The sequence below is a fragment of the Haemaphysalis longicornis genome, unplaced genomic scaffold, assembly GCF_048455015.1.
Source record: "Haemaphysalis longicornis isolate Haplotype H1 unplaced genomic scaffold, Haemaphysalis longicornis Haplotype H1 scaffold_2, whole genome shotgun sequence".
In the NCBI taxonomy this organism is placed as follows: domain Eukaryota; kingdom Metazoa; phylum Arthropoda; class Arachnida; order Ixodida; family Ixodidae; genus Haemaphysalis; species Haemaphysalis longicornis.
Genome location: NW_027526295.1, coordinates 249,383,996 through 249,409,135, shown reverse-complemented (window position 1 = coordinate 249,409,135; position 25,140 = coordinate 249,383,996). Strand labels below are relative to the sequence as shown.

General features: G+C 46.6%; 1 protein-coding gene across 1 annotated transcript in view; it reads left to right on the top strand.

Annotated features, from left to right (window-relative positions):
- The window catches only part of LOC144170362 (polyamine deacetylase HDAC10-like), a 67,341-nt gene that overhangs the window by 18,464 nt on the left and 23,737 nt on the right, over positions 1-25,140 (top strand). The window contains exons 7-9 of the mRNA XM_077700123.1: positions 3,817-3,947; positions 13,006-13,074; positions 20,467-20,590. Of these exons, the coding sequence (XP_077556249.1) occupies positions 3,817-3,947; positions 13,006-13,074; positions 20,467-20,590 (324 nt within the window). The remainder of the gene's footprint in view (positions 1-3,816; positions 3,948-13,005; positions 13,075-20,466; positions 20,591-25,140) is intronic.

Below are 25,140 nucleotides of genomic sequence, written 5' to 3'. Positions count from 1 at the left end.
ACAAACGCGAGTTAAGGACATATTAGTAGACATTGAGAAGACGAAATGGGCGTGGGCAGTGCATGTAATGCGAAGGCAAGATAGCCGTTGGTCATTAAGCGTAACAGAGTGAATCCCTAGAGAAGGCAAGCGTGGCACGGGGCGGCAGAAAGTTAGATGGGCAGATGAGATCAAGAAGTTTGCGGGGATTAATTGGTCGCAGTTAGCACAGCACCGGGATAATTCGCGATCTATGGGAGAGGCCTTTGTTTTTAAGGGGGCGTGGATAGGACGACGACGATGATGATGATGATGATGATGATGATACATGCGGATGCTTTGTCGACTTTCGCTTTACGTCGAGGAGCTTTCTCTTGACGTGAAGCTCGTGTATAGGCACGTGCAAAAGTTCACAGGGAACGCGCGACTTCGTGTAAACACTCCAATTCTGAGCGTGGAAGCGCATCATTCTTTAAAACATGACGTTTAAAACATGACGTGGAAGAGCATCGTCTTTAAAACATGACGTTTTAAAGACGATAGCCTTTCTTGGGCTACTTAAACCCAGAGATTTTGGTCTGTCTGTATGTCTGTCTGTCTTTCTGTCCGTCCGTCCGTCCGTCTGTCTGTCTGTCTGGGACTCGATTCAGCCACCCGGCCAAAGTAAAATGTATACTGCGCAAAAGTCTTATATACTCACAGCCAAATGTGAGCGTCTAAGCCCGGTTTATATGTTCATACTTGTCAACTTTGTTGGACATCAACAAGACATTACGCAAATATAAGACCGAAAATAATACAAAGGGATATTTACAGTGTTCCTTTATTTAAAAATTCATGGATGCGTGGTTTTTCGATAGCAAATGATATTCTACATCTACTGCAGAAAATCGCCGCCTGCTGTTGCCCGCGCCACCTCCTGGCGGCATATGAGAAATCATGCGGCAACAGCAATGAAAGGTTCCACTAGCTAGGTTCCACGTTCTGTCTGCTTGGAACGCACCGGGAGCACGGCAACGCGGTTCTATAAACCTTGAAGTAGGCCGCCTCGATTCACGCGCGTCTCCGCCGTACTGTAGTGCTGGCATCGAGGAACCCGGCCTGTAGCAGTGGAACGCGGTAAATTCAAATCGCCTTGAGCAAACCTTTAGTGTGTTTACCTTTGGATGAGCGCGACGGAACAGGAACAGCATGAGAGGTGAGAGGGAAAGCAAGAGAGCAAAGGAGGGCATTTCCTTGGCAAATTTCTACAAAGACTATCGTCTTTTGACGACATTTGCAACGAAAGGAGCAGATACGCAGCCAATTTTTTCCAGCGAAGGAAGCACTAGTCGACGGCCACCTTTTCAGCTTCTGCGGCGTTTTCACCATGACTGGAGCGCCACGTTTTTAGAAGCTCCGTCGGGGTGCCTTACAAGTCCAACACAAGGCAAAGTTTGTAATGGCAGCCACCCCGGTCAATCCTTGCGGTGATAGATAGATAGATAGATAGATAGATAGATAGATAGATATATAGATAGATAGATAGATAGATAGATAGATAGATAGATAGATAGATAGATAGATAGATAGATAGATAGGTGGATAGATAGATAGATAGATAGATAGATAGATAGATAGATAGATAGATAGATAGATAGATAGATAGATAGATAGATAGATAGATAGATAGATAGATAGATAGATAGGTGGATAGATGGATAGGTGGATAGGTGGATAGATGGATAGATGGATAGATGGATAGATGGATGGATGGATGGATGGATGGATGGATGGATGGATGGATGGATAGATAGATAGATAGATAGATAGATAGATAGATAGATAGATAGATAGATAGATAGATAGATAGATAGATAGATAGATAGATAGATAGATAGATAGATAGATAGATAGATAGATAGATAGATAGATATAAACTTTATTGTTCATGGGATGGTGAGGACGAATCAGCCGCCTAGGTCCAGGCAGCCGCTGAGGGCAATGATGATGTGGGCCGCCAGTTCCTGTTGCTCTTGGAGAGTCGCCGCAACAGCCAGCCACTCTCGGGTGTAATTGTGTGGTTGTGTAGGGTTTTAAGGGCACTCCCACAGAATATGGTCCTGGGTAGGGGGACTAAGGCAGCGGGAGAACTGCAGTCATCTTGGAGATATCTTTTTGAGCCTTTGCTCCTGTGACGAAGTGATCGAAACCTGGGGAAAACAAATTGGCTTTACCGTGCGCCTGCCAGGCTTGCTCAACTCTACGCAACAAATACCACCGCGAACGATATGTTCACTGAAAGTTAAATGCGAAAATATTGCAGTATCCTTCAGCGTATTAGTCCGCGAATGCGTTTCTTTTGGCTAGGTTTGTCGCCGAGCCTCCTGCCTAGGTCAACTATAACCGACAACCCCGGCATCAGAATCATTCCAGCTACTTTATCAAGAATAACTATTTATGTAATAATGCCTTCGGGCCCTTAAGGAACAAATAAATGAAATGAAATACTGCTGCCACACTGCCTCCACAGATGCTGAAGACCAACCAAGCCTGCGCGGAAATTTCTGACGCAAGCTCGTTATTTTTTTTTTTTGTGCGTGTGTTATACTCGTGCAATGCGTCGTAAGCCAACGGGAATATACCGCGCGCCGGGTGTATCTTTTTGTTTTCGCTTTTTCGTTTGCTGCACTATTTGAAACGGTGAGCGGAAAATGCTTCTTTGTGTATATTTTTCTGATTCATGCTGTAGAACAAAACGCGCTGCACATTTTTTTTGGTTTTATTCATGTGAATGTACATGCACTACCACATGCGTGCCGGGCCATGGAACGCGTTAGCACAGGGATAGCAGCTGTGGGCACTTTTTTTGACGACATGCTTTCGCTGGATGCCGGCCGAGTGCGCGCTTTTGACAGCCTAGCCAGAAACTATTTGGCGTTAAAAAAAAAACTCTTATTTGAGCACATCGTCGAGTCCACAGGAAGTGTGCACTTCCCCCAGTGTGAATCGGCAAAGACTGAGCACAACGGAGCGACAAAAGGACGAAATAACAATTATGTTAAGCCGAGCAAAAGCGTATGACGCCGAGAAATGGGGATTAAATGCAGTGCCAGCCGGTGTAGCGGCGTCGGAAAGAACTAAAAAAATTACACCATCTTCCCGTAGGGGAACTTTGAGTAGTATGCGAAGCAGCCATGGGGTCGACTGACGTTCCCATTAGTTTTCAGTTCGCCGTTTCCGTTGACGTCAAGCTTCGCGTGCCTTCGTTGTATCAGTAGCTTCTTGACGTAGTTTGAATGAGTGAAGGACATAAGGCGCGTTCGTAGCACATGCTCCCATCTCGGTTTGTAGCGCAGTGGGAAGAGCGCCACGTACCTCCCGTTGCGGCCAGAGAGTCGTGGGATCGAAACCGGGCGCCGCCTAACTATTTCTTTTTATAGTGGATAGTGGACTGCGCTGACGTCAGCCCAAACGCTGACGGGGCTGAAGAGACGCGCATGCGCAGTAGAGTGCGGACGGCAGACAACGACAACGAGGGAGGGAGGCACACAGCCCCGAGCATGAGATGCTTCGCATCTAAAAGAGATAATCAAGCAATAACAAATTCGGCACGCGGAATCGGCGAGCATGAGCAGGTCTCTGTATACATAAAGCCGGTCGTTTACGCCACTTAGGAACAAAGGCGTGGCTAGTTCGTTGCCAGTTTTAATGTTGGCATCAGTCGTTTTTAGGGGTTGGAAGCACGTCGTCCCGCAATGCGCGGGACGTAGATGTGATAGGTGGCAGCGTTGAAATGTCTGCCCAGTAAGTCACCGTACAGTATATATGCCCGCGCTGAGCCCGCGACTTGCGCAGTGCAGGAACGGAGTCGCCCTGATTCGGCCTCCGGGCCACCACTCGGGGGCCGACACTGTGTCCGGGTTCTGCATCTTCAACAACGCCGCCGTCGCCGCCCGCTACGCCATGGAGCGACACGGCCTGAAGAGGTGCGCATTCGGCCTGTTCCAGGACGACTTTTGTGTGATTTGACCCACTAAAGGACACTCAGAAACGTCCCGGGCGAAGTGAAACGTTACGCCCACAGGACCTGTTAAATGATTATTCATTTAAATGAGTGCTGTAGACTACAATAATAAAGGGAAGTTTAGGATTTCTAGAGCAACAGATCCAATGAATGGCGTGTGGGAGGTATTCTAAAAGTGATGTTCACCCCTGTGAATACTAAACGCATATACTCCAAATACGGAGTAAGTGGCTTGTCCTCTAAAGCGCTCTATATACGGAGTATTATTTCCCCCCGCCAGAGAAGGGAATTTCGTAAACTCCGCAGTGCAGGAGAGTATTTCCGACCATTTGACGAGGTATTTTATTATACGCAGTACTCCGCGGGGGAGGAGATTTTGCCAGGCATTTAGCGCAGTATTTTATGTCATTCAGAACACTGCTGAAAGAAGGTGTGTTTTTAATAATTTGGCGGAGTATTTCATTTCAGCCAAATCTCTGCCACGGAGAAGAGTATTTCGCACTGGTCTAGTGGAGTGTTTTGCGTTTTTCAGAATCCTGTTGAGCAGAGAAGTATCGAGACTTGCAAAATATGAAACAAATTTATTGCATCGCTCCAGTCGTAGCACATCAACGTGAACACCACAAATATCAAATAGTCATTGCACAAAAAAATTCTTCAGTAGGCATTCAAATGAAATAGACAGACCTATTTCCATTCAAAAATAAATGTTCTGACCCTCAATACGATAAAAAAACGTGACGTGCTCCGGTATATCAGTCACATCAGACTAAAACACTGACTGGAGCACATGCGAAATATGGTAGAAAATATATGCAGCTATCAGCCTCAGGGGGGTCTTGCTACCAATCCCAGTGATTGATTCGATTCCGGCATGGCGGCGAAGCTGTTTAATGGCGGCGAAGCTTAACAGCGAAGGTGTTGAGCAAATCGTTTGTGCATGGTGCCCGCTGTTAAAAATACAAAGAAAATGCCGAGAGCTTGTGCACGCGTGCCTCGAGCGCAAGTTCGTCAAGCTAAGCCCACTTATGGAGATTGGCCAATAATGCCCCCTTTTCAAAAAAAAGACCGTTCACCGCTTGCCTCGCACGTTCGTCAAGCCAAGCATACCCACTAGGGGAGATTGGTCAACATTGGCGACAAAAGAACTCCAGCGTTTGCCGTATCATGGTAACACTTGCTCGGAACGAGGAGAACACGTCAGAGCGTAGGCCCCGGCTCCTTTGTTCGTCCTCGTGTCGTCGTGTGCATGCGCTCTGTAGCATAGAAGAGGCGCGGCTTGAATGTCGAAGCTGCTGTAGGTTATTCTTGACTCCACACGGCCCGGCCGCAGATAGTTCGCACAGCCGAGGAAGAGGCCGCGCTTCGAGAGGCTCGGGGTGCAAAGCATCTGCTAGAGACGATAAGTCACGCTTGTAGACTGGCGGATGGAAACGTCGACCAAAACTACGAGCCCACTCTGGCCTTGATCAACATAAGGTCATTGAAATGACATGCCGCCGGCGTCAACCACGACACCACAACGATATTAAAACTCAACTTTGTGTCCGTCAATGATCAGCCAGCTACAATAGATTCGCCATTCAAGTCTTGCGCGTGAGTGCAAGCTACCCTGACTTTTTCTATCGGAGACTAAAAACAAACATGCTCGAGTGTCGATATTTCCACGCACGTTAAAAACCTTCAGGTGGTCAAAGTCCCTCCATCCCGGCGCGTCTCACATATCAAGATGTAGCTTTAGCTCTTAACACCCCAAGCTATTTTATATTCAGCTCAAAAAAAAAAAAAACAAAACAAAAAAACAGCGTAACGTTTACACCTATCTACCTCACTCGTTAGAGCAAATGTCAAAGAAAACGACTAGATGTTGTGAAGTGGAAGTAGTATTTGTGCCTGCTTAAACCATATGGTATCCGTATAAAAATGAGAATTCGGCACCCTATTTGGCAAGTACCATTGTTACCAAGTTTGTAACATATTACGAGTTGATAAGAAGAATGCTGTCACTAGCCACCGGAGGACAAAAGTGTACAAAAAGCAACGCCACCCACACACAAAATCTTCATTACAAGAAACGGGAAAAAGAAACATTTTTTACTCCGCCCTCGGTTGGAGTAAAAAATTCTGCAGAAATTCAGAGAATTATGTACTAATGCGTAGAATTCTTATGCCGCTTGTCTTGAGTGTGAGTTTTTACAGTCAAAGGTTTTAGTTTTTCTATATTCTGTCCGACCAGTTATCTCCATTGACGCTATTATAACGATTCGAATGCCATGCGTTCTACGTTTTGACATTTTCCGTAATAATTTTATTTTTTTTTTAATTTTTTTTTTCAAAATTTCGTTCGACCAATTCGACGATTACATTCGGAACTTCCGCAAAATCTGCAGTATTGTGGAAATGCGGGGCGTTACACGTTTCGCCATTTTCTGCCATTTTCTTGTTTTTGCCTTATTTTTTAGTTTTTAAAATTTCGTGCGGCCAGTTATCTCTATTTACGCTATTATAGCGATTACAGGTGGAACTTCCGCGATATCAGCATTTTTGTGGAAATGCAAGGAGTTACACGGTCCTGGCTGGGGGGTACTAGGCAAAGAATGCTACGCATTAAAATATGTTCATCGTATTTACACCGTCACCTGGTTGTCGGAGTGTTTAGGCGTATACTGCTTAATGCACTCCGCAGTAGGGAGTAAACGTTCTACTGCTGGAGGATTTAACGGAACATTCACCCACTGGAACTACCTATCCGGCTTGTTTTCGTTTACTGTGTGCGAACCTGCTCATCGCAGTGACGACTAGGCATTTGCTCTAACGAGTGAGGTAGATAGGTGCTAATGTTCAAGGTGCATTTAAATGTACCTACACTTTTAGTATATTCCTGGCCACGCAGCACGCATGCACGCGGGAAGCCGCGTAATTTAAAGCGCCTCTGACAAGCTGGCCACCAGGCGGAGTCCAGCGACAGCGGTCCGCAGGATTCGCGGCCCGTCGATTAGGCGGCTCGGAGGTTAGGCGGCCCTTTCGCCAGGCTCTGGAGGGTCGCCTAAGCGCAGAGCCACGTGTTTCTGACAGCCGCTGGCCCCATTTTTTGCACGATTCATTGCAATAATCTGTATATGACGATTGCATTATATTGAGTCATATTTAACAGTACATGATTTAAAGGGACCCTGCAACACTCTTTGAGCAGTGCAAGTAAACCTGCGCGACGCTTATCTTACACTACCAGAAATACCTGAGCCAAATATTACATGTGCACGTGAAGCGGTGAGAGCGCAAATCGCTGTGAAAAACGCGGAAAAACCAACCGCATTATCTTCAGTTCTCATTATGCATATCTGGCATGGCCTAAACGACGTCATTGAGGCCATGGCTGTCCTATTGGCTGTCGCTGGTCAACTTCGCGGCTAATTTCTCGCATTTCCTGTGGCGATCCGCCGTCTCCGGTGCTGTGTACGAACCTCTTCTATGCCTGAACCTGTATGCACAGTTTTGCCGTTTTTTTAGTGTTTTGAGTGCGCTCGGAGTTTGAGTGATGAGCTCAATAGTTCCCTTTCAACCAGGATACTCGGCAACAAACGTTTATTGCTTGAAAAACGCCCCACCAGCCCGAGCGCTTGCTTGCGAGCAGGCACCCATGCCTGCTTTTTTGTGGCACCAGACCGGGAATAGACCCCTCCACGTTGCAGAGAAAAGGAGAAAACTCCCCGGCCTGTGACATAGCGAAGGCCGCGGAAGAGAACGCCGCGGGGCGCCCCCCTCTCCGGGAGAGAGCACGCAGCTTTCGTCGCCTTATCCGCGGTCGAGTTGAGATGGAACGATTATGCGCGATTTCTCATTAGTCTCGGTGATAGTGAACGGATTTTTATAATTATTGCGGGAGGAGATTGCTGGGACAATAGACGTTACCCCAAAATACATTCCTAGTAGTCGATGGTAAGTGCTGCAGCCATGGGCGTCCGGAAGGGGGGGGGGGGGGGGGGGGGGGGGGCGAGGGGAAATTCGGATGCTTTATGCACTACAACAAAGCTGCATAGCTTGGTTGGCCCATAATTACTGAAGGACGGAAGAGAGGAGAGAATGACACCGACGTTTTCTCCTTTGTCCCGTCCTTTAGCGGAATTTTGTTTTTAATTATGTACGTGAACGAACTAGCGCAACAATCCACGCCACTCAAATGATTAGCACACTGAGGTCCTGCGTATCCGTATGGAACGCCCTTCAGGACTGCGGTCAACATTGCACTTTAGACACTGACGTTAATTTGACGGCAGTGAAACAGAGTGTCTGTGCTGGCTATTGAAGATAGGGAACAATTCTGAAAGGTTTGACGTTTTTTTTATTTGTTTTTTTGTCTAAACTCTAGATTTATGCCGCTTTCCGCAAGAACTTCAGTTTTCGGACAAAGTTGCAGGTATATCTAGCAAAAAATCTTCACCGCTACTTTTACTAGGGAGAGTGTAACATCGTCCCGTGCCGTCCCATCACCTTGTACACCCTTTCCTTCGAAACTGCGAAATGTCGGCACCACCCAAGCCCCGCAACAAAACCTATAAATCAGCCCCTCAAAACGGTTGTACGCCTGTACTGCATTGAAAGCCAGGGAGGCGAGTAGTATCTTTATTGCGCGAGCCATTACAACAGAAATCATCACGCGTGTCATCTCGCAATTTGCCCAGAAAAACCCGAGGCGTCTGCAGCTTCTATTCAGGGAAGATTGACGGAGTACAGTTCTATGTATGTGAATGTATTGTACTGTGTGCTGGTGATCAGTTGGCGTAAGTCGAGAACCCTCACGCAGCGAGACTGGCCACTCTCCTTTACAAAGTGACTTTTCGCATTTTCTTTTTTAACTCTATTTCTTTGTTCGGTAATAAAATCCAATGTATATCCTCCAAGTCTGGTTCTAATTCGCTGTTTGCACTTTTTGTAACCACAAATAGCGCCTCTTTGGTGCTATCCAACCGTACACCCCTTCCCCCCCCACCCCCCGCCCCCTCAGCTAATGGATGCCCACCTTGCAAAAAGTTCTGCGGACGCCCTTGGCTGCAGGGCCCCTTTGAGTAAAGTTTCTGGTCATCTTCCCTACCAGCAGCTTCAAGTTCACAAAGTAAAGCTCTCAGAACAGGTGTTATGCCATAGCCATACCAATGAGTCGTAGCAACCGCCCGAAACCCTGACGACACACTCGGCCAGCCACCCGGGAGAAAATTATGCCACCTAGGAAGTCCGCTGGGACACCAAATGATCACGAGTGGGCTCTTGGCCAAATGATGTTTACCCAGCTACGTGGTCAGAATACACACGATTTTCTCTTGAAACTCAATGTGAAGAAACGTTGCTCTTGACGTTTTATAGTTCCTTTCCGAGCTTTAGGCGAGAACGCCCAACGAGATGGGCGATTGCACCAGCTTTATGAATGCGAGAAAGCATATTGAATTTACGCACGATTCGTGCAGCCTTCCGTAGAAACTTGTTCACTTATGCATACACAAAGCGTGTTTTAACTTGTAGGCATTCTTTGCCGAGTATCCGAGCGTAAACATTGTAAAGCCTTGTACCTGCGCAAGAATGCGTACATGGTGAAGTTGACATTTAATGGATATAATAGTGTAAATGTAGAATTGATAAGGAAACAAGAAAACAACAAAAAGAAATGACAAAAAATCGAGCCAGGCAAATCCAAAATTCGCCGAATTTGGCTATTCATAGCCAAATCCGGCAGTCATTGTCCGCCGCAAAAAATAAACACGAAAAACAAAAATTATATAAATAAAAACTCAAAATAAAGATACAAAATCGCAAAGGTCTACCTCATGAACGTCATTAGCTGACAAATGTGTACAAGAAATACAGGAAACTAACAATGAACTCACGAAATCATAAGTCGCTTATCTAATCTGGAACCCTCTTGCGATTAGCTAAATAGAAAATACAGAGAGAAACACGGTGTCTGGAGTGACGTGCTCCTTCAACGCCACCAAACCACGGTGTCAACCCGAACCGAACCGAACTGAAAACCGGAACTGAACCGGTATTTTTCCGGAACTGAACCCGAACACGAACCGTTATTTTTTGAGCCTGCCGAACCCGAACCGGCACTGAACCGAAAAAAGGAATAACATATACCGGTTCACGTTTCAATACCTGTTGTAGAAAATGTGCAGTCAATGTCATTCGGGGCTTTTCTTCACGCAAAGCCAACTTCGTAACCTCTCACAAACTTTTCGCCTTTAGAGCAACCACAACACTAACAACGCTCTATACGTGATCGCAACATGGGGCAAACTTTGCCCACCAATGTTTTAATGGTATGTTGCTGCTGGTCCTGTGCTCTCTCTCTCTCTCTCTCTCTCTCTCTCTCTCTCTCTCTCTCTCTCTGCCCTTTCTTCGCTTCGACTGCATTGGAGCAAATGAGGGTGCAAGATTGCTGCCCTGCGCAAAGGTGAAGGCCCACACCAGAAATGTGCCTCCATGTTGCCTTTCATTATGAGGTTTAGAAGGACGCACACCTGGAAAGGGTAAATACTTACGTGTTATCTGCAGAAGTGGTTCAGTGGCTAATCCGCTGGCTATGATGCATGTTCGATCACCGCTCCCGGCGACTGTGTTTTTGATGTACACACAAAAAAATGCACTGTCGATTACTATACTCCCTAATGCGAAATTTGGTCGCAGGGCGAGGTGCAGTCTTCTCGATCACGGAGCGTATCTTCTGCGTCTCAGGAAGTGATCGCGTGATTAGCGAACGCACGGCGGCGCGCCCTATTCTGCTGCTATCTCGCAGCGCGTCGCCGCTGCCGGCCAGCGTGTTGTTGCAAATCGTGTTGTAAGCTCCCGCGCAAACGTCACGTGGTTAGGATTAGCCACGTACGGGGGAGCAGAAAGCATGTCGTTGCAAATCGCGCTTGAACCTGCCGCGCAAATGTCACGTGGTTTGGATTAGCGGCGAAAGGAACAGCGTCTGGAGAGTGTCAGGGCCTTGGCGGTGACACATGAAGCAAGAGTGAAGGGGAGGCAGTGAGAGAGATGACGCCGTAGCCGCGTGTGCCGCCCTCCTGCTTACCCTTCGTGAGACACTCCTGGCCGTTTTCTTTTGCCGTCGCTGCTGCGTTCGCTCACTCGGTTACGTGGACGCCGCTGCCGCGATACCCAGGTAACGGCTGCCAGAAAGCTGCGCCCCGACACCGAAATCCGAAATCGTCCATGTGTCGTTATTTGAACGCTCGTTAAAAATTCTCAGGTGGTGAGAATATTTCAGCTGCCCTGCAATACACGTTGCGCCTCACAGCAAACACATAGCTTCGAAGCAGAAAATGCGCCAAAATTTTTTTCAGGAGTGTTTTCGTGGGGAAACCAAAGGAAAATATCATAAAATGGTTTTCAATTATTCCGGACAGAGTTAATACACGAATAATTTCTGCTCTTCTTCGCTGTCTTCAGCAATACAATAAGCACAAAACCAAGAGGTTGATTTTTCTGTAGATGCCCCTTCTTTTGTCACCGAACCGTTCATCACTGCGAAGGGAGCGAACGTCGTGGTGGCTGGTATGACTGTTAGTTTCTCAGTGTGCGGTGAGCGGACAAGATTGTACCGGATATTTCTCGTCGTACGTTATCGTCAGAAGGTTGTTGTAAACCTTTCTAGTATGTCGCGGCAATGCAGCTGAAGACGTAATATTTCGGGCTATTTAGCTACAAAGGTATTAAAATGATGCAACGCGTTTAAGAAGCGTGTGGTAAAAAACAACTTGGGCTTCGATTTGCGAAAGTTAAAAAAAAAAAAACGAGTTAGCCTTTTTTAATGTTGGTTTTAAAAGTATAGCAAAATGCCGGACTTACCTGCAATAAGTTGCACTTTTGAAATTGAACAGTTTTTTTTCTACTGAAACAAGGATTCACACGAACAAAAAAAAATGGCGGAGGATTAATACTAAAAAAATTGAACTCCTTGGTGTCTTTATATGCAGAAGAACAGGACCGACATTTCGGTTATTTTTAAAAACGTTCAATGTTTTTAATTCTTACTAAAGATAAATGCTTCTGAGAACCATAAATGAATGTGTGAGGTCAATCAGAAGCATGCAAATTATTTACAGAAAAGATCGGTGGCGATAGCTGCAGTGTTTTACGGAGGTGAATATTTCGAATTTTGCGCGATTAGTTAAATTTCGTCTCACGCGCACCTGTGACCTGAGCCGGCTTTCTGACTTTCATTTAGAAAAACAAAATTTTATCCTGCAAACTTCGGATATAGCTCACTGTGCACAAGATACTTCAAATAAATTTTCCGTCAGAAGTAAAAATGTTAACAGCACCAACCCGTCCCACCTTCTGTGAAGTCACCTCAGACTAGTCCTAATGTAGGGCTACGTAAGGGCTTGGCAAGAAAGGCGCTGCTGTATCGTCACTTCTTTCATCTATTTTCCGTAATATCTGGCCCAATTGATGAAATTTGTCACTGAAACTGCACCACTGCCACTGGGAACAAGCAGCATTTTGAAATTTCGTGTGCATTTTGTTTTTGTGGTCGCTATAAACTACTAAACATTTTTTTTCTCTTATCGCTGATAATTAAACTCGTTGAACCAGTTCGCGAACCGGTTCGGGGCGGGATTTAGGCGAATAAGAACTGAACCGGAACGAAATATATTCCTCGGAACTTGTACCGTAACCGAGTAGGTATTTTTTTCGGTTCGACACACTGCACCAAACAAACGTATACATTGTTGTTGAAATGGCAAAGTGGCATAAGAATGCTTACAAAAGGACGTAGAATGGGGCTGGTTGTTACTGCTTCATGCTGAAATTGCGCTGGGTATAATACTCAGACTAAATGGACGGTACAACAAAGGGACTAGGACGAAGCGCTTCGTCTGCGCCCCAGTGCCTTTGTTGTCCCGTTTGTTTAGCCTAAATATATACCCAGCGAAATATCAGTGTAAGAATGCTTGCGCATTAGTAGACAATTCTCAGCATTGTTGTAGACTTTTCTGTTTACTCTCTGTCCCTTTCAGAGTCCTTATCTTCGACTGGGACATCCATCACGGCAACGGCACGCAAGAGATATTTTATGAGAGCAACTCGTGAGTACCTCAATGCTCGCGCTGGTTGAGAGCAATCTAGCTGCGCTGCCGACTGATTAGGAGGGTCTAACGTCGGCGAACCATTTTTAATCGTAGACAAGAAATGCCTTTATCGCTACCCAATTCATATGCACGCCTGCTTGCCCGCGTGAATGGGAACTACGTGTGCAATGTTGAATATTAACTTCAGTGAAATCTCGTTAAACCGTACCCGCATAAGCCGAAGTTTCCTTTTATACGCAGCTAAGCCGAATTCCCGACTTGGTATCTCTTTAACCTAGTGCATTCAGATAAACCGTAGTGCCGGCTAGTACAAACTTTCTTCGCGTCCCCGTCAGGTGCGGTTAAACGAGGTTTAACTGTACTCCCCGAAGGTTTCGAAGCTGAATTTATTCGACCGCTACGCTACGATTCCACTGCAGATTTAGCTCTTCAACTGCTGGCGTCCATACGCCAGTTTTGAATGAAATTAAATTGCATACTGGACAGAAAAATAATTCTGCAGTGCCCATACCTACACCCATCTTCATTCTTTAATAATAAAAGTTAAGAGCTCGAGCTGCGACAGAAAAGAAACGGAAAAGAGTTTGGACGCATCTTAAGCAATGCTTCTCAAACTTCCATCATACGGGACGCCAACTTCTCGCCCCTTCCTTTTTTCCCCCTCTAGGTATGGAGATCGTTCGATAAGTTTGATGAATTTCTAGATGTTATGACAATTTATATGGTGGCGTCTTGGCTGGCAATATCATCTAGACGTGCAGCGTAGTAGAATTTAAAAAAAGGGAGAAAGAGAGAAAGTTTTTTTATTTATATCAATGATGCTCTTGCGGGAGTATTGCCCACCTCACTGGTACGGGTCGTTTTGAGTGCAACCACTTTCTCAACCAGCAGGATCTAGCTGGTCGTTTTGACGGGAGCTGGATGACAGCGTCTCCTCACCGTTATGGGGTATGGAGAAGGGGCATGGTACGGGTGGTAGGTTTCGATTTTGCCCGAACTTTATGACGATGTGTCTGAGTGTTCCTGATTGTGTACAGTATTTACATGGGGCTTCTGACTGATTAAGAAACCGGAGCTGCTGTCACATTGAATGCCGGGAAGTGTTAGATAGGAGCAGTCCGGATGCTGTTTCTTGCGTTGTAGTGAGCTGTGGATTCAGTAGCGGGAACGCCCTGCGGCTGAGTCTATAGCATTTGATGCCTTTGTTTATCGTTCATGATGCGAGCTCGGTGGTCTCCTCCGTGGCCGAATCTGTGAAGATTTGGGCCTTAAATTCATCGCCCTCCAGGGAGGAGTGAACCAGTGCCCACAAAATTTCCAAGTTTGCGTTCTGCTATTGGATGTGAGCATACCAGCACTTGTCCCGCAAATGGAATGTGACTAATACTGAGCAGTAAGGAAATAATAAAAAAAGGAGGTGGGGGGGGGGGGGGGCGCAGATCAAAGCCGAGTAAGGGGAAGTCCACCTGGTCTGCGCGCCATCGCTGAAGACGGTTTATTTTTAATTAAGAAATTCAAACGCGGCCGCATGAAAACTCAAAGTGAAGAAGCACACCACTGCTGACGTCGCGGAAAAAGCTGATGCTATTAAGCAGCATTGCCTAATGCCTAACGACAGGACGCGAAACTGCCGACACGGTAGGACCAAACTGTAGGAGTGCACAAAATCCTACCAGAAGGATTGCACATGTAAAAATTACGCGCGCATTGGGTAGCCCGATAATTGATTGCGGACCAAGTGCTCACGCGAAAGGACGTTGCCACGTAGTGTCTGGCAACGTTTGACCACGCAGTTCGCGCCGATTCATGACGTGGACGAAGCGTAAATTTGCCCCAACACCCACTAGTATGACCAGCAGTCAGAGTGCAGGACTGCGCCATCTGAAAGTGGCCCAAAGGAAGCAGAGAACATTTTGTCGGCTAAAAATTGTGGTGGCCATTTCGTCATCGTCAGAATGGGGGGGGGGGGGGGGGGGGGGGATAAGGAAGGAAGAATGTAGAAGAAAGACAGGAAAGTTATCTGGCTAGAGCCTAGTTTGCTATCCTATACGTGGGAAAGGGGAAATGGGCAAAAAAGAGAGAGGAAAAAAAGAGGAAAAGTTGGACCAGACACGTAGTGGAATGATGTTTATGGAAAAGTTGCAGACTGGAAAACCAATAACAGGCGATTCTTCAGCTATGTTCCTGGAATGCTTAAAATACTGCTGGAAAAAACTGTGGTTAATTCCTCTTCTATAGGAATCAATAAAACACGAAAGTGACATGTGCAGCAAAATCTGCAGCTGAGCATGATTTGCGGGTCCGCGGCTGTCTTGTGGGCGTGCTTGGAGAGCGACGTCCTGCTGACGGGTCGCTGGCGTCATTTCCATGACGGATATGACGTCAGTGAAATCTTGGTGTATCCCGGCATAAAAGACTTTCGTGTTAAAATATAACACCCGAAAACGAACAATCCTAAATGTAACGTACTCTTTAGTACTAAAGGTTGCTTCCCCGCAAGAAGACCCTTTGTGCAGGGGTGCACCCTTTCCAAGCCGCTTGCTTCGTTGTACTGGCGTCACTTCCGTGACGGATAGGACGTCAGCGAAATCTTTGTGTGCCCAAGCATAAAACACTGTCGTATTAAAAAAACGGGCTCATACTGGCGACAGAAGAAGAAAAGACAGCTGTTTCCCCAGGACAATGCGCCGTCGTACACATCTGCAGTCACAATGGTAAAACTGCATGGCTTTGAATTGGTTTCTCACCCTCCACAATATCCGGCACCGTTCCATTTATTCTTTTTCACTGTTAGGCGGGAGAAGATTTCCGTCAAATGAAAACGCCATCACAGCCTTCGATGCCTATTTCGTTGCACACTACAATTTGTAATTTGATGACGGGATTAGAAAAAAATGGATTCTCGATGTACCAAGTGGGTAAGCGTCAATGGAGCCTATGTTAGGAAATAAATAAAAAAATTATCCCGAAAAAATGTATTCAATTTGCGTCTTTACCACACTTAATAAACAACCTTCGTGTTCACTTGCCGTGCCGCTCGACCGCTTGCTTCCTTCTAAGAGCGGAATTCCACAGGTACTACTTTTTGTTTGGTTTATCGGGAAGTATATAAAGGAAGCCTCCGAGCTAATTTCCTTTCTAACTAGCCGGCGCTTTTCATTTGTGTTCTATATAATCCTACTCCGTTTTCTTCCTTTCCCGAATGTCATTATCTTCGTGGAACCTCTGGTGGTATCGGGAAACCCCAAAATTGGTCATCGATGTACGTGCTTGACATGTGTGCGCATACCTTTTTTGTCCTTTGTTTGCTTGCCAAGTGATAATCCAACTACCGGAGCCGTTTCAGCAGTAAAATATCCCCCCGAATTTCGGATGCTTCTAGTCCTTTATCATTTGCACCTGCTGCTTTTATTTGGAACGGGAACAGATTTCTCCGAATCGATAAATCAATAGGCGATTCTTCTCGGAACGTCTTCCTCGCCCCCTTATTTTTTTTCGTAACGCCCGCGTTATTTCTTTCGTAACGTGTGCGTATGCGTGCGTGTTCGCGTGTCCATACTTACATACATACATACATACATACATACATACATACATGCATACACATACATACATACATACATACATACATACATACATACATACATACATACATACATACATACATACATACATACATACATACATACATACATACATACATACAGGACAGGAGCAATTGGACGTCAATGGGCGAGGCCTTCGTCCTGCATTGGACCTAAGTAGGCTGATGGTGATGGTGATTCTGATAACCTATTCCGACATAATACGCACACTCGTCTCGTTCAGTTTTCGGCATTTCGCCTTTGTTGCGACCGTGTGGGCCGAGCTGAGCCGAGCTCTGTCGCCTCCGACATACGAGTGGTAGCGTGGTGTAAAGCGAGCGGCCAGCCGCTGTTGCAGCCGTGAAGAAGTCCAGAAGCCGTAGGCTAACGTAACTGTTTACTTCATGGCGAGAGGTGAGCCGAAGCCAAAAAAACAATGCCCCGACGGGCGAGCTAACAGTACAGGACTCGAGCAGAGTGACAGCATGGATTCACTGCTCAAACAGGAATGGGTTATAGCGCTTGCGGACCTCTATTTATACCCAAAAGCGGTATAACGGTCAAAACAGCGTTCCCTCTAGATTTCTGCCCACGCCACGAATCGTCACAGACACACACAACGCTGTTTCCCGAGTTCGTAAGCAGTCAGTAGCAGCGGCGCAGGTTGAGTCCGAGAGAGGGGAGAGAGGAGGACTCCGCTGCGATCGCGCGCGGGGCCTCTGTGTCCTTGAAGAGCGTTGAGACGAGCCTCGCCGGCAGCCGCCGAAGTTCTGAAACGGAGACCCCAGCTTGTCCCGGCATGAAAACATGAGTCACCGACAAGATGGGGCTGTTTCCAAAGGCGCACGCAGTGGCTTCGCCGCACAGCCGAGGAGTGATACGGGAAAGTACAGCGGCGGGGCTATTCGTAACACCTTATTATCTACTTTACATACATACATACATACATACCATACATACATACATACATACATACATACATACATACATGCATGCATGCATACATACATACATACATACATACATACATACATACATACATACATACATACATACATACATACATACATACATACATACATACATACATACATACATACATACATACATACATACATACATGCTGTTCCTCTGCGCCCTTTGTATCCTCGGATTACCATTCGTTGCGAGTGAAATTTTCTCGAATCAGCTGGCATCAATCGCGGGTGGTGAGAAGGAAACTTTATAAAAGGGCCCAAATAGTGCCTGAGCGGCCTGCTGTCACGGGAGACAAACTGAGAGAAGTCCCTTTTATACCCATGCCACACGTACACGAAAAATGACATTAAGTGATCAACATGCCTTAAATTTTAATGCCATTATTTCGCTGCTACACGCGAAAATCTAATGTCTCATTCGCTCGTGTCATTTTTTCTTTTAGGAGTTCCGCACAGCTCATTCAACTTCACGAACTCCTTAAATCTGCCTACTCTCGAGCGCCAAATGAAACCAACAAAACTCTCAGCAGCAGAGTGTTGACGCGGAGATGTAGCAGAACTTCAATATAAGACGATTTTTTGCGCACTCTTGGCCACGAAATTCTGAAAAGGACGAAGTTCACTCAAACAGCCGAAAAAGGCAAAACATCGTGTTACTCGTCGTGTTGAATTTTTCGGATTTGGCTACCGCTGGCAGGCGACGGCAGCTGCTGAAGCCACTTCTGGAAACGGCTCCAGTCATTTTTAATAAAACACCATTTCTCCTAACGTTTTCTTTCACACAAACAAAAAGGCATTTTTAGCCCTTGTAAGACGTTTTTGTCTACGTTAAAGACTTCTAAAATATGAGTGAATTTCGCTTTTTGTTCATGATCACTATGCCTAGAACATTTATGGCTTTGCGTTTTCACGTGCAGCACGGCCCGCCCAATTATTGTCATTAGGAATCTTAGAGCCTTAAGCACTTAATGGAATTTTTGTGTAAGTGTGGCACGGGTATTATTCGTGCGAGCACTTATTGGGACGCCCTTTTAAAAGGCTGAAAGTCTGAAGGTCTAAAGGTCTGAAGGGCAGCACAAATAGTGCGTGTTGTTGCCCTTTCAAAGCGCTACATTGCAGTAGCTTTATTGTTTGTCTTATTGAGACACTGTATTGTTTGTTTTGCTTTTTTCTGTCGCCTTGCTTCGAAACGTTATTTTATGTTTGAATATTGTCATTGTTATTAGTATACTTATCCCCACTCAACTCCTTGTCGAACCACTCTGCCATTTACCACTTACGTTTGCCAAAACTTCGAATCTTGAGTACAGCTTACAAAGGCTGGCCTATCCCCATTAATAAGCATCACAGCGCTAAGGTGTCAATGTTAAGACGAGAAGCACGGAAAGAACAGTGGAGAATCCGAAATAGCCAAGGTAACCAAAAAAGAGGCAAAGCAGATTGAAACGAATAAATGGAGAGAAAAAATTGAAGCTAAAACGTTGTTAGAGATGTACAGGGCTAAGAAATTGAACATCAGAAAGAAAAATTTTTATGATAATTCCCAGGGAAGTGTTTTGCTTTTTGAGGCTAGAGCAGGTTGCTTGCGAACTAAGAGCTTTGTGAGGAAGTACTCACAAAATGATGGGGTTTCCGTGGTCTGCGGAAAAGAAACAAACTATGCGACGCATTGTGTTAGAATGTGAGGGTATCCATCCAAATCTACATGAGGGAAATATTCGGCTTCCAGAAGCCCTAGGATTTAAGGGTAGCACAAAGGAAGTTAACTTCAAGGCTGTCGAGGGGACGAAAAGAAGATTAGAATTCTGGTGGACGAAAAGCAGAGAGGGGAATACTGCCTAGGACAGTTACCACCTGTAACAGGAAAAAAAAAGTATTTTGTGTCTAATAAGCTTTTTGTGCCTGCCCTAAGCAGCGCTAGAATTAAATCAAGAGTATAAAACATAGGTATCTTAGTACTTTTTGGTAAGATGACATGTCATCACCCCGCTACAAAGAGAAAACCAATAGCAATCATCATCATCATCAACGATTACTATCTGCCTAATGCAAAATTTTGCAGTGTTCTCAGTCACCACGCATATCTGCTGCGTCTCAGGAAGTGATCGCGTCATCAGCGAACGCTCGGCGGCGCGCACTACTCTGCTGTTATCTCCCAGCGCGTCGCTGCCGTCGAGCATGTTGCAAATCATTTTTGAACCCCCCCCCCCGCGCAAATGTCACGTGATTCGGATGAACCACAAACGAATAAGGAGCATCTGGCAAAAGAGTGAGGGGGAGGGCGCTCCTCGGTGGCGACGCATGGCAACAATGTGAGGGGAAGCTGTGTACGAGATGACGCCATAGCAGCGCGTGTCGCCCCCCTCACACTTTCGCCAGGCGCTCCCACGAGCGTCTCGTGCGGGCACAGCATACTGCCAATCTCACACTTTTGCCACACTCTCCGCCAGAGTTTTCTTTCTGTCTTCGCTCCCTCGGTTACAACGCCGTAGCCGCCGCCAAACCAAAGCATCGGCCGCAAAAGTGCTGCACACTAAAAGCAAGCGATAGTATCTTTCTCGTGGACGTTTCGCGGGAAGTGACAACTAGTCATCACGTAAGACGAAGGGATAGGAAAACTGAAGGAGCGCTTTCTACAGGTCGCGGCGTTACGGAAACATTTACTTTAGGTAACAGAAATACGTAACGGAATCTAGGTAATGAAAATATTTACTCTCATGTCGGTAAAAATTATCTGTACATGCTCTAAACCTTCGAACATGTATTTAATGGTCTTACTTGTGCCAGTGGGCAGACGCTTCGTTTGATGCACCTCGTAAATTTTTCAGTGTTCTATACATCTCAATACACCGCTTCTCGATGAAGATTTTCCCACGCCTGGAAATATCAGATGCCACGTACATTGGACGGGGAGCTGGGAAGGGATACAACGTCAACATACCCTGGACAAAGGTAGGTTCCCTTCACATGCTAAAATATCAAAATTAGGTAGGTGGAGAAATTTGATTGCGTAGCAAGCATTATTTGGATAGCGACCTGTGGTTCTCGGCTGGTCGACCCAAATTTTTGTGCCCGTTGGTGCTCCAAAATACCACTAGCGCCCTCTAGGTGCCAGTACCTCAACGGTAACGTCGGCGTAAGTGCTGTCGCATGAAGAAACACTTCTTCCACAATAGCGATCAGTGAAGACGAGGTATATAATACCTTCCCAAACTGCTGCCCCATGGTTCCACGGCCAATTCCCGTCAAAATTGTTTAGCGTACATGTAGCCTTGACCTTCTTTTAAGGCAAAACACAACTGTATAAACGAGCCTCTCAGTGTTCTTCTAATCAAAATGCACATTGAGCTGGTCGCCACGAAAATAGGCTAGAAAAAAAGAGAATAACTAAGCACTCAATCGGTTTCAGGGCACACGAATCTTTCGTTTTTGGTATAATAGAGGATAACCAGGTGTCGCGCCATTACAGGTGGACGAAGTATGCTATAATGAAAGCGCTTCATAAACCCACAAAGGCCTCTACGCGCCATATGACAGCTTCTCACTAGAGTGACATCATATGGTCAGTCGCGTGTCGATGCAGCGGGACTAATCCGACACGTACACAATCTTCCTCTCCAGAAGCGACCCCGGCGGTTTTGTGGCTCCCGTCCGACCCGTCTTCTTCGCGATATTTTCTGCGAAATAACGTGCGCATACTAAAGGCGCGTTTATTGGAGGTGAGATGAAGTGGCGCCCCCTGACTCTGACGTCAGCTTAGGGACTCGCGCCGCTGTAGTCTGGTACACTCTGCTTGTGAAGAGCAGCAGTGCCTAGGCTAGAAATCACCCTCTTTAATGCGTATTTCCAGTAATTCACTTATTTTGTCAGCTTCTGATACACCAGAATAATTTCAAGCTGTATCCCGCGCAAGTTGGCAACACACGATGAGAGAGAGAGAGAGAGAGAGAGAGAGAGAGAGAGAGAGAGAGAGAGAGAGAGAGAGAGAGAGAGAGAGAGAGAGAGAGAGAGAGAGAGAGAGAGAGAGAGAGAGAGAGAGAGAGAGAGAGAGAGAGAGAGAAACGTTTATTGAAACAACAGGGACGGGGTAGGGGAGAAAAAGAGTTAGGAGCTGTGGGCGGCCATCCTATTCCGGTAGGCCTCCTGGTCTTCGAGCTGGCAGCTCTGCAACGCGCACTCCCACTGCTCAAGGGCAGGGGATCTGGGTGGTGGAGGGTTGGTGGGGCACGTCCAGACGAGATGAGCTGTGGTGTTGGGCTCATCGCATTGGGGGCAGTTAAGTGGGTAGTTAGTAGGGGATATGTGGTGGAGATGGAGGTGATTGTAATAAGTGTTGGTTTGAAGTCGGCGCCAAATGCGGGCGTCAGCGGTAGAAAGGGAAGGGTGAGGAGGGGGACAGGTGCGTCGGGTTGCTCTGTAGTGGTAGAGGATGTCAGTGTAGGTTTGGGAGAGGGGCGTAAGGGAGTTTGTAATACTGGCTGCATTGTTGGCCTCTTCTGGGAATGCCCGGTGAAGGAGAGCTCGGGCGGTGGCGTGTGCCACCTCGTTCCCAGGGAGGAAAGTGTGGCTGAATGTCCACACTATGCGGGTATGAGGGAGGGTGGGGCATTGATAAAGAATGGCCAGGGTAAGAGCCGAGACTCGCCCGAGTGCAAAACGATGGCAGGCAGCTTGTGAGTCAGACAGTATTGTTATGCTGGGACTCATGGCTTGGGTCATTGCGAGGGCAATGGCTGCTTCTTCGGCCGTGGTAGTTGACGCTGTTCAGACAGTTGCCGAGGCGAGGCATTGTCGAAGCGGGCAACAGTAGAGACGTGAGCTGGTCGTTGAGGATAGGGAGAGGCGTCCGTATAGAGGGTGGTCGGGTCGCTGCCGTATTTTCTGATGAGGAGGCGTGTACGATGCTGACGACGGCCGGCGTTGTATGTAGGGTGCATATGACGCGGAATGGGGAGGACATGGATGTTGCGTCGCATTGATGGAGGTATGCGTTGTGACGAGTCCGGAGTCTGTACCACCTTCCGGCCTAACATTTTGAGCAGATGACGACCGGCGGGTGAGAGTTGTAGGCGCTGTAGTTGGTTTTGGAGATGGGCCTCAATAATTTCCGAGAGGGTGTTATGTAGACCCAGTTTCAATAAGCGGTTGGTAGAAGTGAAGGTAGGCAGGCTGAGGGCTGTCTTATAAGATTTGCGTATTAGGACATCGATCTTGGCATGTTCTTGCGGTTTTAAGGTAAGATAGGGTGCCCCGTATGTGATGCGGCTGATCAGCATTGCTTGAATGATGCGGCAGTTATCTGTTTCCTTGAGTCCGTGTCGGCGAGAGCCTATTCGTTGAATTAGGTGCGTAAGCTGGGAGACTGTCTGTATAAGTTTGGGGAGGTACGCAACCCCGGAGCTGTCGTGGTGGTAGAGGACTCCTAGGATGCGGAGGGCCTTGACGGTGGGGATTGCTTGCCCGTTGAGAGTGAGTGATGGGTCGGGGGTAGGGTTTGGTGGGCGGCCCCGGGTTCGTGCTCGGAGGACGAGTAAGGTGGATTTCGATGGGGCCCAGCAGAGACCACAGGTTTGGAGATATTGGAGGAGAGAGATAACTTTTTCAGAGCATCAGTCAGAGGATCGTGTGTAACCCGTCCTTTCTAGCTCATTTGCGAGGTTCAGTGCTTAGAGCTCCTCGTTAAGTATCCAAGTGCATATGCTTCCCTAAAGTGTTTCTGATATTCTTTTATTAATACTCAGCAGTCTAATGCTACGCACCAAGAAGCAAGCCCCTGTACGGACATCAAGCAGCAGGAAATAAAACGGCTGTCTCCTACTTATTTCGCTATTGTTGACTTGTATGAAGTGAATGTTTTTTCTGTTCCCAATGTATTATTTTTTTCTGCACCGTCACAATGGTCTTATTAGGAGGTTTGGAGATGTTTGGAAGCCTAAGGCTCACGAAGTTCGTCTGGATATTTTCTTCAAACTGTAAGGCATGCAATACCTTCTTCGCAAATGGGCTTTGGTTATGGCTGCGAGCAAGAAAGTGGATATCAGGAGCGTGAGCTGTTTATTTATCGAACTTCTGAGAATAAAATTGCCAAGGTGCTGAGGCAAAAGGCGATTGAGGCATTGCAGTAACCCCAGGTGCAGCAGCTGCCACCAAAGACGTGCAAATGCACGTGCAAATGCAATGAGAAGGTTTGTGCTACGCCATCGTGAAACGGGGAAGACAACGTTGCCCAGAGTACTTGCCCAGAAGTATTAAAGTATTAAAGTAAAGAAGTATTCGTTGCCCAAAGTATTAAAAAGCCGGGGCACAAAAGCCGCTCCGGCTTTTGTGCCCCGAATTTCTATCATAACCATCGTTATCATAACGAACTGGCTCTGAACCCGGACAGTTATGACATGAGTACCGTATTGAAGGCTTGATATACTCGCTAATAAACGCAATAATATACAACAATCGAAACCGACGAATATGTATAAGCAGCTCTTTATTGTTTTCGAACCCGTTCAGGCGTAAAGAACATATTATGGCTTACTCGGGATGGCGTTCATGAATTGAAGAAAGTTACTCTTACTTTCTTGCCCTGAACTGAGAACCCCTCCCACTAACCAGCTCGATTTTACTGTTAAATAAAGCTTTTCCTTCTCCTCCTCCTCTTCTTTCTTGCCTTCCTCTTGAGTGCAGCTTTACTATAACGCGTAGCTGAATATTGGGAAGGTACGGCTGTAGGAACTGCACTGAAATATCGTTCCAGGTCTGAACAAACATAGTGTTGCTGTATTTTTACCGTACACGTGACTCGTTTTGCTCATATAAGCCTCCATACTGGTTAGAACGGTATAAAACCAGCAGGCGCCTATACACACTGTAGGTTATTTGGAACTCAACCTAATTTTTTTGTGGCCCATAGTGCATGTCGGCATACTTTCATGCACTTTCATACAATACTTTAGAGCGTTCGGAAAGGTTGTAAAAACTGTTTTACCCTACATACGATTACCCGGAAACTTAGTGCCGTTGGCCAACGGCGACAGCCCCGATGGCCTGGAATCTGCTTTCGTCTTGCATTTTCACTGTTGTCGGTTATTAACAGCTGGCTGTTCCCATTGTTCGGAAGATTGCTGAATGCAGAAGCTGACGCCTAGCTCCGACTCTTCGTGCTCCGCACAGGGCCGGCTTCGCAAGGAATGGGGCGGAGCCGGCGATGTTTCTTCCGGAGCGGAATAAAAAACTATACGTTAAATCACGCCTTGAGCTAGTATATACAATTTTAAGTCTTTTATTATAATGAAAAGTGACGCACACGCAAACTCTGGTGCGGACAAGCATCGAAAGTCAACCGAGCGCAAAGAAACAGCAGGAAGTGCGAGTCCGAGTGAAGCAGACGGCAAATACCAGAATACCTAATCCGACGTCACGGAGACGCGCTTCGCTGCGCCGCCTGTGGTCGCGTAGTTCGCGTAACACGGCGAATACTCCGACTTTTCCGGCGGAGAGGTGCGCGGTCG